Below are 22,440 nucleotides of genomic sequence, written 5' to 3'. Positions count from 1 at the left end.
TTATTTATAGGATCCTTAAATATATCGAAAAACAGAGTAAATAAATAACATAATGTAAAATAAACAAAAGAAAAAAAATAAAAAGTTTACCTCTGCCAGGGATCGACCCAGCACTCCTTCGCTTAAGGCGTAAGTTACTAACACGCGGTCTTAGCCGTTGAACCACGTTTATACGGAGATCGGCTACTACATAGCTTCAAGTACCCTCTCCAGGCGAGCTAAACAAAAGACTTAAGGGGCCTTTGCAGCCCCCCTAATAGGTCTATAAAAATTTTCCTTTGCAGGGTGGTTTGGCTCATAGAGGCCAAGTTTCCGTCCGAGTTCTAAATTTATAGCTTAATATTCAAGGGAGTTAGATGGACTTGAAATTTGAACCTTTTTCCTGTCATTTTATTTCATTTTTTATTCCATTATGCGTTCTTTCACCAAGAAAGACACTTGATTTTAGCATGGAACACATTTCGAATGCTAAACTATCGTGAAAATATTGTAAAAGGAGCTAAAAAAATAATGTAATGAAAATAAACTAATTTTCTGGAATTTTCGAGTTTCTAAGCATTATTTGAAATCTCCCGAATAAAAAAAAATTTTTTTTTGTATAGGATTCTTTAATATATTGAAAAGCACAATAAATAAATAATATAATGTAAAAAAACAAAAGAAAAAATATAAAAAATTTTAAAAAATTATCCTCAGATGGGGTTCGAACCCGCACCCCATCGCTTAAGGCGTAAGGCACTAGCACGCATTCTTAGCCGTTGAACCACGTTTATACGGAGATCGGGCTACTACATAGCTTCAAGTACCCTCTCCCGGTAAGCAAAATAAAAGACTTAAGGGGCCTTAGCAGCCCCCTAATAGGTCTATAAAAATATTCCTTTGCAGGGTGGTTCGGCTCATAGAGGCCAAGTTTCCGTCCGAGTTTGAAAATTATAACTTAATATTAAAGGGAGTTAGACGGACTTGAAATTTGAACCTTTCTCCCTGTTAATTCCCATTAAACATATAGATGGCGCTGTAAGCGTAAATTGAATTTAATTGTAGAACTGAGTGCTGGAAGCAGCAGTGTATGTGTATGTGTCATGTGCATGAGTAACGGGCTCACGAGCGAGTCCGTAATGCTGGTACAAAATAAAAGAGTATAAAATAAATACAGTCCAATTATTGTGTGTGAGCTATTGATCTGACCAAACTGGTCAAGTGGTCCGTCGAGCCGGAGGTGAGTTAAAACCTATGGATTAAAATACGAATTTCATCACTTAAAAGGTATGTACCAGTTTTGAAATTTGATTGAGATAAATTGTGCATTGACTTTATATTGACTATATATAAATATAAACTATGTTTAAAGGAGCGAAAAAAGAGGACTTAAGGCAAATTGCCATTGAGTTAGGTGAAAATGTTACTGAGACTATGACTATTATTGAGCTAACGAACTTAATAAAAAACAACGAAACATTTGTTAAAGAACCAGAACTTGTTACTGACATAGCAAATACTATAATTAATGATAGAAAAGCAGAAAAGGAATCGTTGTTACAGTTAGAAAAATTTAAGTTTGAGAGAACAAAAGCAGAATTAGAACTTGCTAAACTGCGAAACGAAAACAAATTTGAGAACTCCGAAAGTACTGAATCGCTGGATTCACTCGTCAAAAGTGTCCGGACTCTAACAGTTAAAGTTCCTAGTAGACCTGAAGGTTGGAGTTATTTTTTCTCATCCTTAGAAAGGGCATTTAACTCTAAAAGTGTACCCGAGAAATACAAGGCAGAAATTCTGTTAAATTTATTAGGAGAAAAGGCCACAAACGTGATTACTTATATAAAAGATAACGAGTTAAATGATTATTCTAAAGTAAAATCAATCGTAATAAGAGAATTTGAGCCCACCCCTCAATCGTGTTTAGAACATTTCAAAAATACATTCCGACAACCAAACGAAACACACGTACAATACGCGTCTCGATTGATAACAAATTATGATTATTATTTGAAATTAAGGAAGGTGTCGGATTTCGAAACATTAAAAGAGTTAATCGTATCCGACAAAATCTATCAAACACTTGACAAAGATACCGCATACCATATAAGTATGAAACAGGGAGACGATTGGTTCAAACCCTCTCAATTATCGAAAGAGATCGATCTATACTACACATCGCGTGGGAAAAAATTAGTCAATAGTTTAGAAAACGTAAAAAATCCCCACTCAAAAAATGCTTCGCGAGTATTCTTGTCAGATGCTAAAATTTCTAAATGTGTTTTATCGTGTAGTGAAAATCATCCATTATATAACTGCCCTGCTTATAAAAACTTATCCATAAATGATCGAATAGAAGTTGTTAAAACTAATAAATTATGCTTTAATTGCTTAGGAAATAACCACAGAGTATCAAATTGCAAATCTAAGTATTCTTGCCAGAATTGTAAAAGGCGTCATCACGTGACTTTGCATTTCTCTCCTGAGAAAAAACCGTATGAGGCATCGGCGACTGCTAGTCGAAGCGTGCTTTCCCCCACCGCAGCTGAATTTATTACCAATCCTTCTAGAAGTGCGGAAGTTAATCAAAACAAAAACGAAGAATATTTTGCGGCTGCGAGTTTCGATTCGAATTCAATACAATCAAAATGTGTTTTGCTTAGTACGATTATTTGTTACATAAAAGATAATGTAAACAATTTAATTCCTTGCCGGGGTTTGCTTGATGTGGGTGCGAATTCGAATTTTATCAGCAAAAGATTATCTGATAGACTTAATTTAAGGAAAGAAAAAATAAATGCCTCAGTGTCAGGATTAAATGAATTGTCATTAGAAATAAAATCACGAGTGAGTACTACCATTACAAATGAGGAGGGAAATTTTAATTTAGATTTAAACTTTTTAGTTGTTCCAAGAATAATGGATTTTACCCCATCTAAACCAATTCAATGCAGTTTCCCAGAATTAAGAGATGTGAAATTGGCGGATTTAAGTTTTAACAGGCCAGGTCCTATTGATATACTTATAGGCGCGGAACATTTTTATGAAATTATGAGGATAGGGCAAATACAACCCCCTAATACAAACTTAATTTTACAAAATACGGTATTCGGTTACGTTGTAAGTGGGAGCATACCAACAAAAAATTATGATAGGGTTCACTGCGGATTAATAAAGGATAACACGGAATTAGAAAAGTCCATTAGTAGATTTTGGGAGCTAGAGTCCATTGGCATTAATGACGAGAATGAAAACAGCGACGAAAACGAAGCCCTTAAGAACTTTAATGACACTGTGAGCTTTAAAAACAAGCGGTACGAGGTAACCTTACCTTGGAAGAGGAACTGGCAGGAGTTAGATGATAATTTCAACATTGCAAAGAAGAGACTTGACTCCCTGATTAAAAGAATGAATCGTGATAATTCACTATACTTAGAATATTGCGAAACTTTAAAAATTTATTTGAGAGAAGGAATAATTGAGAGAGTATTGGATCATTCAAAACCAAATGATAAGCCTGTGTTTTACCTGCCCCATTTGATTGTCAATAAAAAGGAGAGGTTAACCACCAAAATGAGAATAGTGTTCGATGCTAGTGCACATGGAATCGGACAATTATCTCTGAATGATTGTTTGTTTCAAGGGGTTAATCTGAATCCAAATATCTTTTATCTTCTGATCCATTTTCGTTTAAATAGAATTGCATTTCTGGCTGATATCGAGAAAGCATTCCTCCAGATATCCTTGAGTGATAGAGACAGAGACGCTGTGAGATTTATTTTTGGAAAGGATCTAAAACATATAGAGATCTACAGATTCAAGCGAGTAATATTTGGAGTGAATTCTAGTCCATTTTTGTTGGCAGCTACCATTAAAAAGCATATAGAAAAATACCGTAAAGAGTTTCCATCCACAGTACAAGTACTTGATGACTGTTTATACGTTGACGATTTGATAGCTGGAGAGGACAGTGAAGAAGCAGCCTTTGAAATTTCTAAAAGAGCGAAACAAATCATGGGAGATGCTGGAATGAACCTAAGGAAGTGGATTTCGAATGATGAAAATCTTATGACAAAATTGAATGAAGAAAGATTTGATCTACTACACCCAGAGGACCTCGAAGAAAGTCTGCATCGAGTCCTAGGCCTTTCTTGGAATCCACTTAGTGACTTTATCACCGTGGAGATAGATAGCTTGCTTGAATTTCTTCAACAGGATAAAAATACCAAACGATTTTTGCTAATGGCTGCAGGAAGAATATTTGACCCTTTAGGTCTTCTCACTCCCTTCACCATCAGATTTAAATGTTTATTTCAAGAGATCTGGCAGAGGAAAATCACCTGGGATGAAGAGTTGCCACCCGACATTGCAAAAACGTGGAAGAAGTGGTGTACAGAAGTTTCTCAACTAAAAGATCTTAAAATTCCTAGACATGTGATGAGTCCTACAGGTGATGAGAATTTATGTGTCGAAATCCACACATTTTCAGACGCTAGTATCAAGGCCTATGGAGCCGCCGTGTACATAAAAATACGAGTCAAAGATCAAATCATTACCAATCTTGTGTCTTCTAAAACCAGAGTTGCACCTTTGAAGAAGATTACACTACCGAGGATGGAACTCATGGGTGCTGTGCTAGCAGCAAGATTAGCTAAAGAGGTGAAGAAAGTAATCGACCGAAAACACCAATCAACAAGCTTTTTCTGGACTGATGCTAAAATCGTACTCTACTGGATTCAGAGTTCAACCAAACGATGGAAACCTTTTGTGGCGAACCGTGTAAAAGAGATTCAAGCCTTGACAGCCCAGACGTCATGGCACCACTGTCCTAGTAGAGACAATCCCGCTGACATGTTAAGCAGAGGTGTGACTGTTGACGTTCTTCTTGGCAGTGCGAAATGGTGGTCTGGTCCTGACTTCCTTAAAGAGAACATTCCTGACGCTTATGAGGAGCAAACTGTTCATGAAGTAGAGTACCAAGTTGAACTTAAAAAGAACTGTGATTCCCATTTAGTGACATTAATTTCTATAGATAATGCTTCCCTTTTTGAGAAAATTCTTACCTTATCTAACAATTATACTAAAATAATTCATGTATTGAGTTTTCTTTTCAGATTCATTTACAATTGTAAAAATCCAGATGCAAGAAAAATTGGTCCCTTGTTAGTAAGTGAATTAAATGCAGCTGAAATTTGGTTGTTAAAATGTTTACAACGAAGTGAGTTCCCAGAGGAAATCAAAAACTTGGAAAAAGGTAAGCCTGTTCCGAGGAACAGTAAGTTGTCTTCATTGTGTGTTTTTCTAGATGAAAATAAGCTGATGAGAGTTGGTGGTAGATTATCTCTGTCTGACTTGCCTGTTAATTCTAAGTTCCCCATCATTTTACCGGGTAAGAATTCTTTAACCACCATAATTTTGAGATATTGTCATTTAAAATATTTGCACTTGGGACCACAAGCATTATTATATCAAGTTCGACAAAAGTTCTGGCCTCTTAACGGTAGAAATAATTGTAGGAAAATTGTACATAGTTGTATCACATGTTTTAAAAACAAACCTGTTATGAGTAATCAAATAATGGCTGATCTACCAAAGGAGCGTACAAGACCTAATTATCCATTTAACATCACGGGAATTGATTTTTGTGGCCCATTTTCTATTAAGTTCAAAAACCAGAGGAAAGGGGTCACAAATAAGGTTTATGTTGCTGTTTATATTTGCTTGTGTACCAAGGCAATACACTTAGATTTTGTAACTGATTTAACGTCTCAATCGTTCATTGCCAGTCTAAAACGTTTTTTTGGGAGACGGGGCAAGTGTTCAAAAATTATGACCGATAATGCAAAAACAATTATCGGTGCTAACATTGAGATTAAGAAGTTAAGGAAATTGATAAATTGCCCAGATGAGACGTTAGCCAGTTATTTTACTAACGAAGGGATTGATTGGAAATTTATCCCACCAAGGTCACCAAACTTCGGGGGAATTTGGGAGGCTGGTGTGAAGTCGTTTAAGTTCCACCTAAAAAGAGTAATTGGCAATCAAAATTTAACTTTAGAAGAATTCTTGACAATTTTGACTGAAATCGAAGGTGTTTTGAACTCCAGACCTCTCACTCCACTTTCACCGGAGTTTGATGAATTTGAAACTCTATCACCTGGTCATTTCTTGATAGGTAGGCCCATCACCTCACTCGCTGAACCCCAACTAATAGATATAACTGAGAATAGGCTTTCTAACTGGCAAAAGATTAATAAGTATAGTCAGAGAATATGGAAGTTGTGGAAAAGGGATTACCTTAATAATTTACAGGAACGTAATAAATGGAAATTTGAAAAGAATAATGTAGAAATAGGAACCCTGTGTTTGATAAAGGAAGAGAATTTACCATCTACGCAATGGTTAGTAGGACGAATTGTTGAGGTGATGCCTGGCCGTGACGGAAAAATAAGAGTAGTGAAGTTAAGTTTACCTAATGGCAAACAACTTCAAAGAAATATTCGTGACATATGTATTCTTCCCATAGAGTAATTGTGCAAATAGAAAATTAGCTTTAGTCTTATATCTCAATGTCTGCTTTATGTCACAATGTTATTTGTATGATTCATATATATATATTTTTTTCTTCTGTATAACATTATATTGCTAATTGTGTAAAATTTATTGAAATTTGCAATTTCAATCGTGGGGAGTGTTAATTCCCATTAAACATATAGATGGCGCTGTAAGCGTAAATTGAATTTAATTGTAGAACTGAGTGCTGGAAGCAGCAGTGTATGTGTATGTGTCATGTGCATGAGTAACGGGCTCACGAGCGAGTCCGTAATGCTGGTACAAAATAAAAGAGTATAAAATAAATACAGTCCAATTATTGTGTGTGAGCTATTGATCTGACCAAACTGGTCACTCCCGTCATTTTATCTTATTTTCTTTTTTATTCCAATATGCGTTCTTTCACCAAAAAAGACACTTGATTTCAAAAACAGGATACATTTCACATGCTAAACTATCGTGAAAATATTGTAAAAGAAATTTAAAAAAATAATATAATAAAAATAAACTAATTTTCCGGGATTTTTCTAGTTTTTAAGCATTATTTGAAATTTCACGATTAAAAGAAATTATTTTTATTTATAGGATCCTTAAATATATCGAAAAACACAGTAAATAAATAATATAATGTAAAATAAACAAAAGAAAAAAAATAAAAAAATTTAAAAATTACCCTCTGCCGGGGTACGAACCCGCACTCCGTCGCTTAAGGCGTAAGTCACCAGCACGCGGTCTTAGCCGTTGAACCACGTTTATACGGTGAGCGGGCTACTACATAGCTTCAAGTACCCTCTCCAGGTGAGCTAAACAAAAGACTTAAGGGGCCTTTGCAGCCCCCTAATAGGTCTATAAAATATTTCATTTATAGGGTGGTTCGGCTCATAGAGGCCAAATTTCCGTCCGAGTTTGAAATTTTTAGCTTAATATTCAAGGGAGTTAGATGGACTTGAATTTTGAACCTTTTTCCTGCCATTTTATTTTATTTTTTATTCCATTATGCGTTCTTTCACCAAGAAAGACACTTGATTTTAAGCATGGAACACATTTCGAATGCTAAACTTTCGTGAAAATATTGTAAAAGGAGCTTAAAAAATAATATAATGAAAATAAACTAATTTTCCTAAAATTTTCGAGATTCTAAGCATTATTTGAAATTTCCCGAATAAAAAAAAATATTTTTTTGTATAGGTTTCTTTAATATATCGAAAAGCACAATAAATAAATAATATAATGTAAAAAAACAAAAGCAAGAAATATAAAAAATTTTAAAAATTATCCTCAGATGGGGTTCGAACCCGCATCCCTTCGCTTAAGGCGTAAGTCACTAGCACGCAGTCTTAACCGTTGAACCACGTTTATACGGAGATCGACCTACTACATAGCTTCAAGTACCCTCTCCCGGTGAGCTAAACAAAAGACTTAAGGGGCCTTTGCAGCCCCCCTAATAAGTCTATAAAAATATTCCTTTGTAGGGTGGTTCGGCTCATAAAGGCCAAGTTTCCGTCCGAGTTTGAAAATTATAACTTAATATTAAAGGGAGTTAGACGGACTTAAAATTTGAACCTTTCTCCCGTCATTTTATCTTATTTTACTTTTTATTCCAATACGCGTTCTTTCACCAAGAAAGACACTTGATTTCAAACACAGGACACATTTCACACGCCAAACTATCGGGAAAATATTGTAAAAGAAATTTAAAAAAATAATACAATAAAAATAAACTAATTTTCCGGGATTTTTCGAGTTTTTCAGCATTATTTGAAATTTCCCGAATAAAAAAAATTATATTTATTTATAGGATCCTTAAATATATCGAAAAACACAGTAAATAAATAATATAATGTAAAATAAACGAAATAAAAAAAATAAAAAATTAACCTCTGCCGGGGATCGAACCCGCACTCCTTCGCTTAAGGCGTAAGTTACTTACACACGGTCTTAGGCGTTGAGCCACGTTTATACGAAGATCGGGCTAGTACATAGCTTCAAGTACCCTCTCCCGGTGAACTAAACAAAAGACTTAAGGGGCCTTTGCAGCCCCCCTAATAGGTCTATAAAATATTTCCTTTGAAGGGTGGTTCGGCTCATAGAGGCCAAGTTTCCGTCCGAATTTGAAATTTATAGCTTAATATTAAAGGGAGTTAGACGCACTTAAAATTTGAACCTTTCTCCCGTCATTTTATTTTATTTTATTTTTTATTCCAATATGCGTTCTTTCACCAGGAAAGACACTTGATTTCAGGCACAGGACACATTTCACATGCTAAACTATCGTGAAAATATTGTAAAAGAAATTTTAAAAATTAATATAATAAAAATAAACTAATTTTCCGGGATTTTTCGAGTTTATAAGCATTATTTGAAATTTCGCGAAAAAAAAATTATTTTTATTTATAGGATCCTTAAACATATCGAAAAACACAGTAAATAAATAATTTAATGTAAAATAAACAAAAGAAAAAAAATAAAAAATTTTAAAAGTTAATCTCTGCCTGGGTTCGAACCCGCACCCCGACGCTTAAGGCGTGAGTCAGTAGCACGCGGTCTTAGCCGTTGCACCACGTTTATACGGAGATCGGGCTACTACATAGCTTCATGTACCCTCTCCCGGTGAGCAAAACAAAAGACTTAAGGGGAGTTTGTAGCCCCCCTAATAGGTTTATAAAAATTTTGCTTTGTAGGGTAGTTCGGCTCTCTGAGGCCAAATTTCCGTCCGAGTTTGAAATTTGTAGCTTAATATTAAAGGGAGTTAGATGGACTTGAAATTTCAGCCTTTTACCCGCCATTTTATTTTATTTTTTATTCCATTATGCGTTCTTTCACCAAGAAAGACATTTGATTTTAAGCATGGAACATATTTCGAATGCTAAACTATAGTGAAAATATTGTAAAAGGAGTTTTAAAAAAAATATAATAAAAATAAACTAATTTTCAGGAATTTTCGAGTTTCTAAGCATTATTTGAAATTTCCAAAATAAAAAAAAAATATTTTTTTGTATAGGATTCTTTAATATATCGAAAAACACAATAAATAAATAATATAATGTAAAAAAAACAAAAGCAAGAAATATAAAAAATTTTAAAAATTATCCTCAGATGGGGTTCGAACCTTCACCCCTTCGCTTAAGGAGTAAGTCACTAGCACGCAGTCTTTACCGTTGAGCCACGTTTATTCGGAGATCGGGCTACTACATAGCTTCAAGTAACCTCTCCCGGTGAGCTAAACAAAGGACTTAAGGGGCCTTTGCAGCCCCCCTAATAGGTCTATAAAAATATTCCTTTGTAGGGTGGTTCAGCTCATAGAGGCCAAGTTTCCGTCCGAGTTTGAAAATTATAATTTAATATTAAAGGGAGTTAGACGGATTTGAAATTTGAGCCTTTTTCATGCCATTTTATTTTATTTTTTATTCCATTATGCGTTCTTTCACCAAGAAAGACTCTTGATTTTAAACACAGGACACATTTCACATGCTAAACTATCGTGAAAATATTGTAAAAGAAATTTTAAAAAATAATATAATAAAAATAAACTAATTTTCCGGGATTTTTCGAGTTTTTAAGCATTATTTGAAATTTCCCGAATAAAAAAAATTATTTTTATTTATAGGATCCCTAAATATATCGAAAAACACACTAAATAAATAATATAATGTAAAATAAACAAAATAACAAAAATAAAAAATTAACCTATGCCGGGGTTCGAACCCGCACCCCTCCGCTTAAGACGTAAGTCACTAGCACGCAGTCTTAGCCGTTGAACCACGTTTATACGGAGATCGGGCTAGTACATAGCTTCAAGTACCCTCTCCCGGTGAGCTAAACAAAAGACTTAAGGGGCCTTTGCAGCCCCCCTAATAGGTCTATAAAATATTTCCTTTGAAGGGTGGTTCGGCTCATAGAGGCCAAGTTTCCGTCCGAATTTGAAATTTATAGCTTAATATTCAAGGGAGTTAGACGGACTTGAAATTTGAACCTTTTTCCTGCCATTTTATTTTATTTTTTATTCCATTATGCGTTCTTTCACCAAGAAAGACACTTGATTTTAAGCATGGAACACATTTCGAATGCTAAACTTTCGTGAAAATATTGTAAAAGGAGCTTAAAAAATAATATAATGAAAATAAACTAATTTTCCGGGATTTTTCGAGTTTTTAAGCATTATTTGAAATTTCCCGAATAAAAAAAATTATTTTTATTTATAGGATCCCTAAATATATCGAAAAACACACTAAATAAATAATATAATGTAAAATAAACAAAATAACAAAAATAAAAAATTTACCTATGCCGGGGTTCGAACCCGCACCCCTTCGCTTAAGGCGTAAGTCACTAGCACGCAGTCTTAGCCGTTGAACCTCGTTTATACGGAGATCGGGCTACTACATGGCTTCAAGTACTCTCTCCCGGTGAGCTAAACAAAAGACTTAAGGGGCTTTTGCAGCCCCTCTAATAGGTCTATAAAAATATTCCTTTGTAGGGTGGTTCGGCTCATAGAGGCCAAGTTTCCGTCCGAGTTTGAAAATTATAACTTAATATTAAAGGGAGTTAGACGCACTTAAAATTTGAACCTTTCTCCCGTCATTTTATTTTATTTTATTTTTTATTCCAATATGAGTTCTTTCACCAGGAAAGACACTTGATTTCAAACACAGAACACATTTCACATGCTAAACTCTCGTGAAAATATTGTAAAAGAAATTTTAAAAAATAATATAATAAAAATAAACTAATTTTTCGGGATTTTTCGAGTTTATAAGCATTATTTGAAATTTCCCGAAAAAAAAATTATTTTTATTTATAGGATCCTTAAACATATCGAAAAACACAGTAAATAAATAATTTAATGTAAAATAAACAAAAGAAAAAAAATAAAAAATTTCAAAAATGAACCTCTGCCTGGGTTCGAACCCGCACTCCGTCGCTTAAGGCGTGAGTCAGTAGCACGCGGTCTTAGCCGTTGAACCACGGCTATACGGAGATCGGGCTACTACGTAGCTTCAAGTACCCTCTCCCGGTGAGCTAAACAAAAGACTTAAGGGGCCTTTGCAGCCCCCCTAATAGGTCTATAAAAATATTCCTTTGTAGGGTGGTTCAGCTCATAGAGGCCAAGTTTCCGTCCGAGTTTGAAAATTATAACTTAATATTAAAGGGAGTTAGACGGATTTGAACTTTGAGCCTTTTTCCTGCCATTTTATTTTATTTTTTATTCCATTATGCGTTCTTTCACCAAGAAAGACTCTTGATTTCAAACACAGGACACATTTCACATGCTAAACTATCGTGAAAATATTGTAAAAAAATTTTAAAAAATAATATAATAAAAATAAACTAATTTTCCGGGATTTTTCGAGTTTTTAAGCATTATTTGAAATTTCCTGAATAAAAAAAATTATTTTTATTTATAGGATCCCTAAATATATCGAAAAACACACTAAATAAATAATATAATGTAAAATAAACAAAATAAAAAAAATAAAAAATTAACCTATGCCGGGGTTCGAACCCGCACCCCTTCGCTTAAGGCGTAAGTCACTAGCACGCAGTCTTAGCCGTTGAACCACGTTTATACGGAGATCGGGCTACTACATGGCTTCAAGTATTCTCTCCCGGTGAGCTAAACAAAAGACTTAAGGGGCCTTTGCAGCCCCCCTAATTGGTCTATAAAAATATTCCTTTGTAGGGTGGTTCGGCTCATAGAGGCCAAGTTTCCGTCCGAGTTTGAAAATTATAACTTAATATTAAAGGGAGTTAGACGCACTTAAAATTTGAACCTTTCTCCCGTCATTTTATTTTATTTTATTTTTTATTCCAATATGCGTTCTTTCACCAGGAAAGACACTTGATTTCAAACACAGGACACATTTCACATGCTAAACTATCGTGAAAATATTGTAAAAGAAATTTTAAAAATTAATATAATAAAAATAAACTAATTTTCCGGGATTTTTCGAGTTTATAAGCATTATTTGAAATTTCGCGAAAAAAAAATTATTTTTATTTATAGGATCCTTAAACATATCGAAAAACACAGTAAATAAATAATTTAATGTAAAATAAACAAAAGAAAAAAAATAAAAAATTTTAAAAGTTAATCTCTGCCTGGGTTCGAACCCGCACTCCGACGCTTAAGGCGTGAGTCAGTAGCACGCGGTCTTAGCCGTTGAACCACGTTTATACGGAGATCGGGCTACTACATAGCTTCATGTACCCTCTCCCGGTGAGCAAAACAAAAGACTTAAGGGGAGTTTGTAGCCCCCCTAATAGGTTTATAAAAATTTTGCTTTGTAGGGTAGTTCGGCTCTCTGAGGCCAAATTTCCGTCCGAGTTTGAAATTTGTAGCTTAATATTAAAGGGAGTTAGATGGACTTGAAATTTGAGCCTTTTTCCCGCCATTTTATTTTATTTTTTATTCCATTATGCGTTCTTTCACCAAGAAAGACATTTGATTTTAAGCATGGAACATATTTCGAATGCTAAACTATAGTGAAAATATTGTAAAAGGAGTTTTAAAAAAAATATAATAAAAATAAACTAATTTTCAGGAATTTTCGAGTTTCTAAGCATTATTTGAAATTTCCAAAATAAAAAAAAAAAATATTTTTTTGTATAGGATTCTTTAATATATCGAAAAACACAATAAATAAATAATATAATGTAAAAAAACAAAAGCAAGAAATATAAAAAATTTTAAAAATTATCCTCAGATGGGGTTCGAACCTTCACCCCTTCGCTTAAGGAGTAAGTCACTAGCACGCAGTCTTTACCGTTGAGCCACGTTTATTCGGAGATCGGGCTACTACATAGCTTCAAGTACCCTCTCCCGGTGAGCTAAACAAAGGACTTAAGGGGCCTTTGCAGCCCCCTAATAGGTCTATAAAATATTTCATTTATAGGGTGGTTCGGCTCATAGAGGCCAAATTTCCGTCCGAGTTTGAAATTTTTAGCTTAATATTCAAGGGAGTTAGATGGACTTGAATTTTGAACCTTTTTCCTGCCATTTTATTTTATTTTTTATTCCATTATGCGTTCTTTCACCAAGAAAGACACTTGATTTTAAGCATGGAACACATTTCGAATGCTAAACTTTCGTGAAAATATTGTAAAAGGAGCTTAAAAAATAATATAATGAAAATAAACTAATTTTCCTAAAATTTTCGAGTTTCTAAGCATTATTTGAAATTTCCCGAATAAAAAAAAATATTTTTTTGTATAGGTTTCTTTAATATATCGAAAAGCACAATAAATAAATAATATAATGTAAAAAAACAAAAGCAAGAAATATAAAAAATTTTAAAAATTATCCTCAGATGGGGTTCGAACCCGCATCCCTTCGCTTAAGGCGTAAGTCACTAGCACGCAGTCTTAACCGTTGAACCACGTTTATACGGAGATCGACCTACTACATAGCTTCAAGTACCCTCTCCCGGTGAGCTAAACAAAAGACTTAAGGGGCCTTTGCAGCCCCCCTAATAAGTCTATAAAAATATTCCTTTGTAGGGTGGTTCGGCTCATAAAGGCCAAGTTTCCGTCCGAGTTTGAAAATTATAACTTAATATTAAAGGGAGTTAGACGGACTTAAAATTTGAACCTTTCTCCCGTCATTTTATCTTATTTTACTTTTTATTCCAATACGCGTTCTTTCACCAAGAAAGACACTTGATTTCAAACACAGGACACATTTCACACGCCAAACTATCGGGAAAATATTGTAAAAGAAATTTAAAAAAATAATACAATAAAAATAAACTAATTTTCCGGGATTTTTCGAGTTTTTCAGCATTATTTGAAATTTCCCGAATAAAAAAAATTATATTTATTTATAGGATCCTTAAATATATCGAAAAACACAGTAAATAAATAATATAATGTAAAATAAACGAAATAAAAAAAATAAAAAATTAACCTCTGCCGGGGATCGAACCCGCACTCCTTCGCTTAAGGCGTAAGTTACTTACACACGGTCTTAGGCGTTGAGCCACGTTTATACGAAGATCGGGCTAGTACATAGCTTCAAGTACCCTCTCCCGGTGAACTAAACAAAAGACTTAAGGGGCCTTTGCAGCCCCCCTAATAGGTCTATAAAATATTTCCTTTGAAGGGTGGTTCGGCTCATAGAGGCCAAGTTTCCGTCCGAATTTGAAATTTATAGCTTAATATTAAAGGGAGTTAGACGCAATTAAAATTTGAACCTTTCTCCCGTCATTTTATTTTATTTTATTTTTTATTCCAATATGCGTTCTTTCACCAGGAAAGACACTTGATTTCAGACACAGGACACATTTCACATGCTAAACTATCGTGAAAATATTGTAAAAGAAATTTTAAAAATTAATATAATAAAAATAAACTAATTTTCCGGGATTTTTCGAGTTTATAAGCATTATTTGAAATTTCGCGAAAAAAAAATTATTTTTATTTATAGGATCCTTAAACATATCGAAAAACACAGTAAATAAATAATTTAATGTAAAATAAACAAAAGTAAAAAAAATAAAAAATTTTAAAAGTTAATCTCTGCCTGGGTTCGAACCCGCACCCCGACGCTTAAGGCGTGAGTCAGTAGCACGCGGTCTTAGCCGTTGCACCACGTTTATACGGAGATCGGGCTACTACATAGCTTCATGTACCCTCTCCCGGTGAGCAAAACAAAAGACTTAAGGGCAGTTTGTTGCCCCCCTAATAGGTTTATAAAAATTTTGCTTTGTAGGGTAGTTCGGCTCTCTGAGGCCAAATTTCCGTCCGAGTTTGAAATTTGTAGCTTAATATTAAAGGGAGTTAGATGGACTTGAAATTTCAGCCTTTTTCCCGCCATTTTATTTTATTTTTTATTCCATTATGCGTTCTTTCACCAAGAAAGACATTTGATTTTAAGCATGGAACATATTTCGAATGCTAAACTATAGTGAAAATATTGTAAAAGGAGTTTTAAAAAAAATATAATAAAAATAAACTAATTTTCAGGAATTTTCGAGTTTCTAAGCATTATTTGAAATTTCCAAAATAAAAAAAAAATATTTTTTTGTATAGGATTCTTTAATATATCGAAAAACACAATAAATAAATAATATAATGTAAAAAAAACAAAATAACAAAAATAAAAAATTAACCTATGCCGGGGTTCGAACCCGCACCCCTCCGCTTAAGACGTAAGTCACTAGCACGCAGTCTTAGCCGTTGAACCACGTTTATACGGAGATCGGGCTAGTACATAGCTTCAAGTACCCTCTCCCGGTGAGCTAAACAAAAGACTTAAGGGGCCTTTGCAGCCCCCCTAATAGGTCTATAAAATATTTCCTTTGAAGGGTGGTTCGGCTCATAGAGGCCAAGTTTCCGTCCGAATTTGAAATTTATAGCTTAATATTAAAGGGAGTTAGACGGACTTGAAATTTGAACCTTTTTCCTGCCATTTTATTTTATTTTTTATTCCATTATGCGTTCTTTCACCAAGAAAGACACTTGATTTTAAGCATGGAACACATTTCGAATGCTAAACTTTCGTGAAAATATTGTAAAAGGAGCTTAAAAAATAATATAATGAAAATAAACTAATTTTCCGGGATTTTTCGAGTTTTTAAGCATTATTTGAAATTTCCCGAATAAAAAAAATTATTTTTATTTATAGGATCCCTAAATATATCGAAAAACACACTAAATAAATAATATAATGTAAAATAAACAAAATAACAAAAATAAAAAATTTACCTATGCCGGGGTTCGAACCCGCACCCCTTCGCTTAAGGCGTAAGTCACTAGCACGCAGTCTTAGCCGTTGAACCTCGTTTATACGGAGATCGGGCTACTACATGGCTTCAAGTACTCTCTCCCGGTGAGCTAAACAAAAGACTTAAGGGGCTTTTGCAGCCCCTCTAATAGGTCTATAAAAATATTCCTTTGTAGGGTGGTTCGGCTCATAGAGGCCAAGTTTCCGTCCGAGTTTGAAAATTATAACTTAATATTAAAGGGAGTTAGACGCACTTAAAATTTGAACCTTTCTCCCGTCATTTTATTTTATTTTATTTTTTATTCCAATATGAGTTCTTTCACCAGGAAAGACACTTGATTTCAAACACAGGACACATTTCACATGCTAAACTCTCGTGAAAATATTGTAAAAGAAATTTTAAAAAATAATATAATAAAAATAAACTAATTTTTCGGGATTTTTCGAGTTTATAAGCATTATTTGAAATTTCCCGAAAAAAAAATTATTTTTATTTATAGGATCCTTAAACATATCGAAAAACACAGTAAATAAATAATTTAATGTAAAATAAACAAAAGAAAAAAAATAAAAAATTTCAAAAATGAACCTCTGCCTGGGTTCGAACCCGCACTCCGTCGCTTAAGGCGTGAGTCAGTAGCACGCGGTCTTAGCCGTTGAACCACGGCTATACGGAGATCGGGCTACTACGTAGCTTCAAGTACCCTCTCCCGGTGAGCTAAACAAAAGACTTAAGGGGCCTTTGCAGCCCCCCTAATAGGTCTATAAAAATATTCCTTTGTAGGGTGGTTCAGCTCATAGAGGCCAAGTTTCCGTCCGAGTTTGAAAATTATAACTTAATATTAAAGGGAGTTAGACGGATTTGAAATTTGAGCCTTTTTCCTGCCATTTTATATTATTTTTTATTCCATTATGCGTTCTTTCACCAAGAAAGACTCTTGATTTCAAACACAGGACACATTTCACATGCTAAACTATCGTGAAAATATTGTAAAAAAATTTTAAAAAATAATATAATAAAAATAAACTAATTTTCCGGGATTTTTCGAGTTTTTAAGCATTATTTGAAATTTCCTGAATAAAAAAAATTATTTTTATTTATAGGATCCCTAAATATATCGAAAAACACACTAAATAAATAATATAATGTAAAATAAACAAAATAAAAAAAATAAAAAATTAACCTATGCCGGGGTTCGAACCCGCACCCCTTCGCTTAAGGCGTAAGTCACTAGCACGCAGTCTTAGCCGTTGAACCACGTTTATACGGAGATCGGGCTACTACATGGCTTCAAGTATTCTCTCCCGGTGAGCTAAACAAAAGACTTAAGGGGCCTTTGCAGCCCCCCTAATTGGTCTATAAAAATATTCCTTTGTAGGGTGGTTCGGCTCATAGAGGCCAAGTTTCCGTCCGAGTTTGAAAATTATAACTTAATATTAAAGGGAGTTAGACGCACTTAAAATTTCAACCTTTCTCCCGTCATTTTATTTTATTTTATTTTTTATTCCAATATGCGTTCTTTCACCAGGAAAGACACTTGATTTCAAACACAGGACACATTTCACATGCTAAACTATCGTGAAAATATTGTAAAAGAAATTTTAAAAATTAATATAATAAAAATAAACTAATTTTCCGGGATTTTTCGAGTTTATAAGCATTATTTGAAATTTCGCGAAAAAAAAATTATTTTTATTTATAGGATCCTTAAACATATCGAAAAACACAGTAAATAAATAATTTAATGTAAAATAAACAAAAGAAAAAAAATAAAAAATTTTAAAAGTTAATCTCTGCCTGGGTTCGAACCCGCACTCCGACGCTTAAGGCGTGAGTCAGTAGCACGCGGTCTTAGCCGTTGAACCACGTTTATACGGAGATCGGGCTACTACATAGCTTCATGTACCCTCTCCCGGTGAGCAAAACAAAAGACTTAAGGGGAGTTTGTAGCCCCCCTAATAGGTTTATAAAAATTTTGCTTTGTAGGGTAGTTCGGCTCTCTGAGGCCAAATTTCCGTCCGAGTTTGAAATTTGTAGCTTAATATTAAAGGGAGTTAGATGGACTTGAAATTTGAGCCTTTTTCCCGCCATTTTATTTTATTTTTTATTCCATTATGCGTTCTTTCACCAAGAAAGACATTTGATTTTAAGCATGGAACATATTTCGAATGCTAAACTATAGTGAAAATATTGTAAAAGGAGTTTTAAAAAAAATATAATAAAAATAAACTAATTTTCAGGAATTTTCGAGTTTCTAAGCATTATTTGAAATTTCCAAAATAAAAAAAAAAAATATTTTTTTGTATAGGATTCTTTAATATATCGAAAAACACAATAAATAAATAATATAATGTAAAAAAACAAAAGCAAGAAATATAAAAAATTTTAAAAATTATCCTCAGATGGGGTTCGAACCTTCACCCCTTCGCTTAAGGAGTAAGTCACTAGCACGCAGTCTTTACCGTTGAGCCACGTTTATTCGGAGATCGGGCTACTACATAGCTTCAAGTACCCTCTCCCGGTGAGCTAAACAAAGGACTTAAGGGGCCTTTGCAGCCCCCCTAATAAGTCTATAAAAATATTCCTTTGTAGGGTGGTTCGGCTCATAGAGGCCAAGTTTCCGTCCGAGTTTGAAAATTATAACTTAATATTAAAGGGAGTTAGACGGACTTGAAATTTGAACCTTTCTCCCGTCATTTTATTTTATTTTATTTTTTAGTCCAATATGCGTTCTTTCACCAGGAAAGACACTTGATTTCAAACACAGGACACATTTCACATGCTAAACTATCGTGAAAATATTGTAAAAGAAATTTTAAAAATTAATATAATAAAAATAAACTAATTTTCCGGGATTTTTCGAGTTTATAAGCATTATTTGAAATTTCCCGAAAAAAAAATTATTTTTATTTATAGGATCCTTAAACATATCGAAAAACACAGTAAATAAATAATTTAATGTAAAATAAACAAAAGAAAAAAAAATAAAAAATTTTAAAAATTAACCTCTGCCTGGGTTCGAACCCGCACTCCGTCGCTTAAGGCGTGAGTCAGTAGCACGCGGTCTTAGCCGTTGAACCACGTTTATACGGAGATCGGGCTACAACATAGCTTCAAGTACCCTCTCCCGGTGAGCAAAACAAAAGACTTAAGGGGAGTTTGTAGCCCCCCTAATAGGTTTATAAAAATTTTGCTTTGTAGGATTGTTCGGCTCTTAGAGGCCAAATTTCCGTCCGAGTTTGAAATTTGCAGCTTAATATTAAAGGGAGTTAGATGGACTTGAAATTTGAGCTTTTTTCCCGCCATTTTATTTTATTTTTTATTCCATTATGCGTTCTTTCACCAAGAAAGACATTTGATTTTAAGCATGGAACATATTTCGAATGCTAAACTATAGTGAAAATATTGTAAAAGGAGTTTAAAAAAAATATAATAAAAATAAACTAATTTTCAGGAATTTTCGAGTTTCTAAGCATTATTTGAAATTTCCAAAATAAAAAAAAATTATTTTTTTGTATAGGATTCTTTAATATATCGAAAAACACAATAAATAAATAATATAATGTAAAAAAAACAAAAGCAAGAAATATAAAAAATTTTAAAAATTATCCTCATATGGGGTTCGAACCTTCACCCCTTCGCTTAAGGAGTAAGTCACTAGCACGCAGTCTTAACCGTTGAGCCACGTTTATACGGAGATCGGGCTACTACATAGCTTCAAGTACCCTCTCCCGGCGAGCTAAACAAAAGACTTAAGGGGCCTTTGCAGCCCCCCTAATAGGTCTATAAAAATATTCCTTTGTAGGGTGGTTCAGCTCATAGAGGCCAAGTTTCCGTCCGAGTTTGAAAATTATAACTTAATATTAAAGGGAGTTAGACGGATTTGAAATTTGAGCCTTTTTCCTGCCATTTTATTTTATTTTTTATTCCATTATGCGTTCTTTCACCAAGAAAGACTCTTGATTTCAAACACAGGACACATTTCACATGCTAAACTATCGTGAAAATATTGTAAAAGAAATTTTAAAAAATAATATAATAAAAATAAACTAATTTTCCGGGATTTTTCGAGTTTTTAAGCATTATTTGAAATTTCCCGAATAAAAAAAATTATTTTTATTTATAGGATCCTTAAATTTATCGAAAAACACACTAAATAAATAATATAATGTAAAATAAACAAAATAAAAAAAATTAAAAATTAACCTATGCCGGGGTTCGAACCCGCACCCCTTCGCTTAAGGCGTAAGTCACTAGCACGCAGTCTTAGCCGTTGAACCACGTTTATACGGAGATCGGGCTACAACATAGCTTCAAGTACCCTCTCCCGGTGAGCAAAACAAAAGACTTAAGGGGAGTTTGTAGCCCCCCTAATAGGTTTATAAAAATTTTGCTTTGTAGGATTGTTCGGCTCTTAGAGGCCAAATTTCCGTCCGAGTTTGAAATTTGCAGCTTAATATTAAAGGGAGTTAGATGGACTTGAAATTTGAGCTTTTTTCCCGCCATTTTATTTTATTTTTTATTCCATTATGCGTTCTTTCACCAAGAAAGACATTTGATTTTAAGCATGGAACATATTTCGAATGCTAAACTATAGTGAAAATATTGTAAAAGAGTTTAAAAAAAATATAATAAAAATAAACTAATTTTCAGGAATTTTCGAGTTTCTAAGCATTATTTGAAATTTCCAAAATAAAAAAAAAATATTTTTTTGTATAGGATTCTTTAATATATCGAAAAACACAATAAATAAATAATATAATGTAAAAAAAACAAAAGCAAGAAATATAAAAAATTTTAAAAGTTATCCTCATATGGGGTTCGAACCTTCACCCCTTCGCTTAAGGAGTAAGTCACTAGCACGCAGTCTTAACCGTTGAGCCACGTTTATACGGAGATCGGGCTACTACATAGCTTCAAGTACCCTCTCCCGGCGAGCTAAACAAAAGACTTAAGGGGCCTTTGCAGCCCCCCTAATAGGTCTATAAAAATATTCCTTTGTAGGGTGGTTCAGCTCATAGAGGCCAAGTTTCCGTCCGAGTTTGAAAATTATAACTTAATATTAAAGGGAGTTAGACGCACTTAAAATTTGAACCTTTCTCCCGTCATTTTTTCTTATTTTATTTTTTATTCCAATATGCGTTCTTTCACCGAGAAAGACACTTGATTTCAAACACAGGACACATTTCACATGCTAAACTATCGTGAAACTTTTGTAAAAGATATTTAAAAAAATAATATAATAAAAATAAATTAATTTTCCGGGATTTTTCGAGTTTTTAAGGGGTCCAAACTTTGGAGTGCGCACCTGATCAAACTATTGGGACCATATTTCCCGGATTGCGGCTACCCCCTATATTTTGAGGGTCAGAAATTTGAATCCGGCAAAGAAAAAAGTATGTTGATTTGGAGAAAGTATGTTTTTGTGTCTGATTTCGTAACTTAAAATATCGTCTACACTTATTAATTAGCATAATTGAGGTTACCTCCCCTCTTGCCATTAAGATTGAGTCCTTTTTTTTCTTCGCATTTTACATCACATTTATCTCACTATTTTTTAGGTGCAACTCAGGGCACGTTCCAATATTCGCACCGGTGTCACCGGTTACACTGGTTTGCCGCACCGACCGTTCCAATATTAAAACCAGTTACACCAGTGCACTGCACCGATCGTTCCAATATTCAAACCAGTGTCACCAGTTACGCACGAAGTGCACCAGGTTTCTGGTCGGTTTGGTCAGTTCGCATGATGTCATTACCCTTATTTGTTTACATACTTTATTATACTGCTCTTGAGATCATCATAATTTTGCTGTATTTTTGAATGGATTTTAATATAAATTTGTTATAAAAACTTGTTTTATCATTAAAAATAAATTTTCTTGTTTTAAGTTGAAATATAATAATTATTATTGGAAATGTATTCTGTAGATGAATCGTCTTGATGCTGTTTATAGCAATGGATATCATTCATAAACGTTTTATTTCTGATATTAGTATGTTTTTGTTTTCAAGACTAAGAATTCATCTGAATTTTGATACGTGTGGTGATTAGATTTACTTGATAGATTCACATCGAAAGAATTTTGACTTGTGATTTTCAATAAACATATCGTTTTGTAAATCAAACAACTATCCAAAGCATTGTTAAATTTGTAATAGCGATAGAACTTTAAAATCAGTAAAA

General features: G+C 33.7%; 1 protein-coding gene across 1 annotated transcript; it reads left to right on the top strand.

Moving 5' to 3' along the window:
- Window positions 1-1,341: 1,341 nt before the first annotated feature.
- Window positions 1,342-6,510, top strand: LOC147801875 (uncharacterized). The gene has a single exon (XM_087154523.1). It carries the CDS (start codon window positions 1,342-1,344, stop codon window positions 6,508-6,510), a length of 5,169 nt encoding a protein of 1,722 aa, XP_087010649.1.
- Window positions 6,511-22,440: the final 15,930 nt, after the last annotated feature.

Source organism: Parasteatoda tepidariorum, chromosome 11 (assembly GCF_982258835.1).
Source record: "Parasteatoda tepidariorum strain Cologne lab strain chromosome 11, Ptep-v5.0, whole genome shotgun sequence".
Lineage (NCBI taxonomy): Eukaryota > Metazoa > Arthropoda > Arachnida > Araneae > Theridiidae > Parasteatoda > Parasteatoda tepidariorum.
This window is presented reverse-complemented; position numbering and strand designations above follow the sequence as displayed.

What these genes read in the sequence shown, in the direction of transcription:
- LOC147801875 (XM_087154523.1), top strand. Translation starts at nt 1,342, where the DNA reads ATGTTTAAAGGAGCGAAAAAAGAGGACTTAAGGCAAATTGCCATTGAG.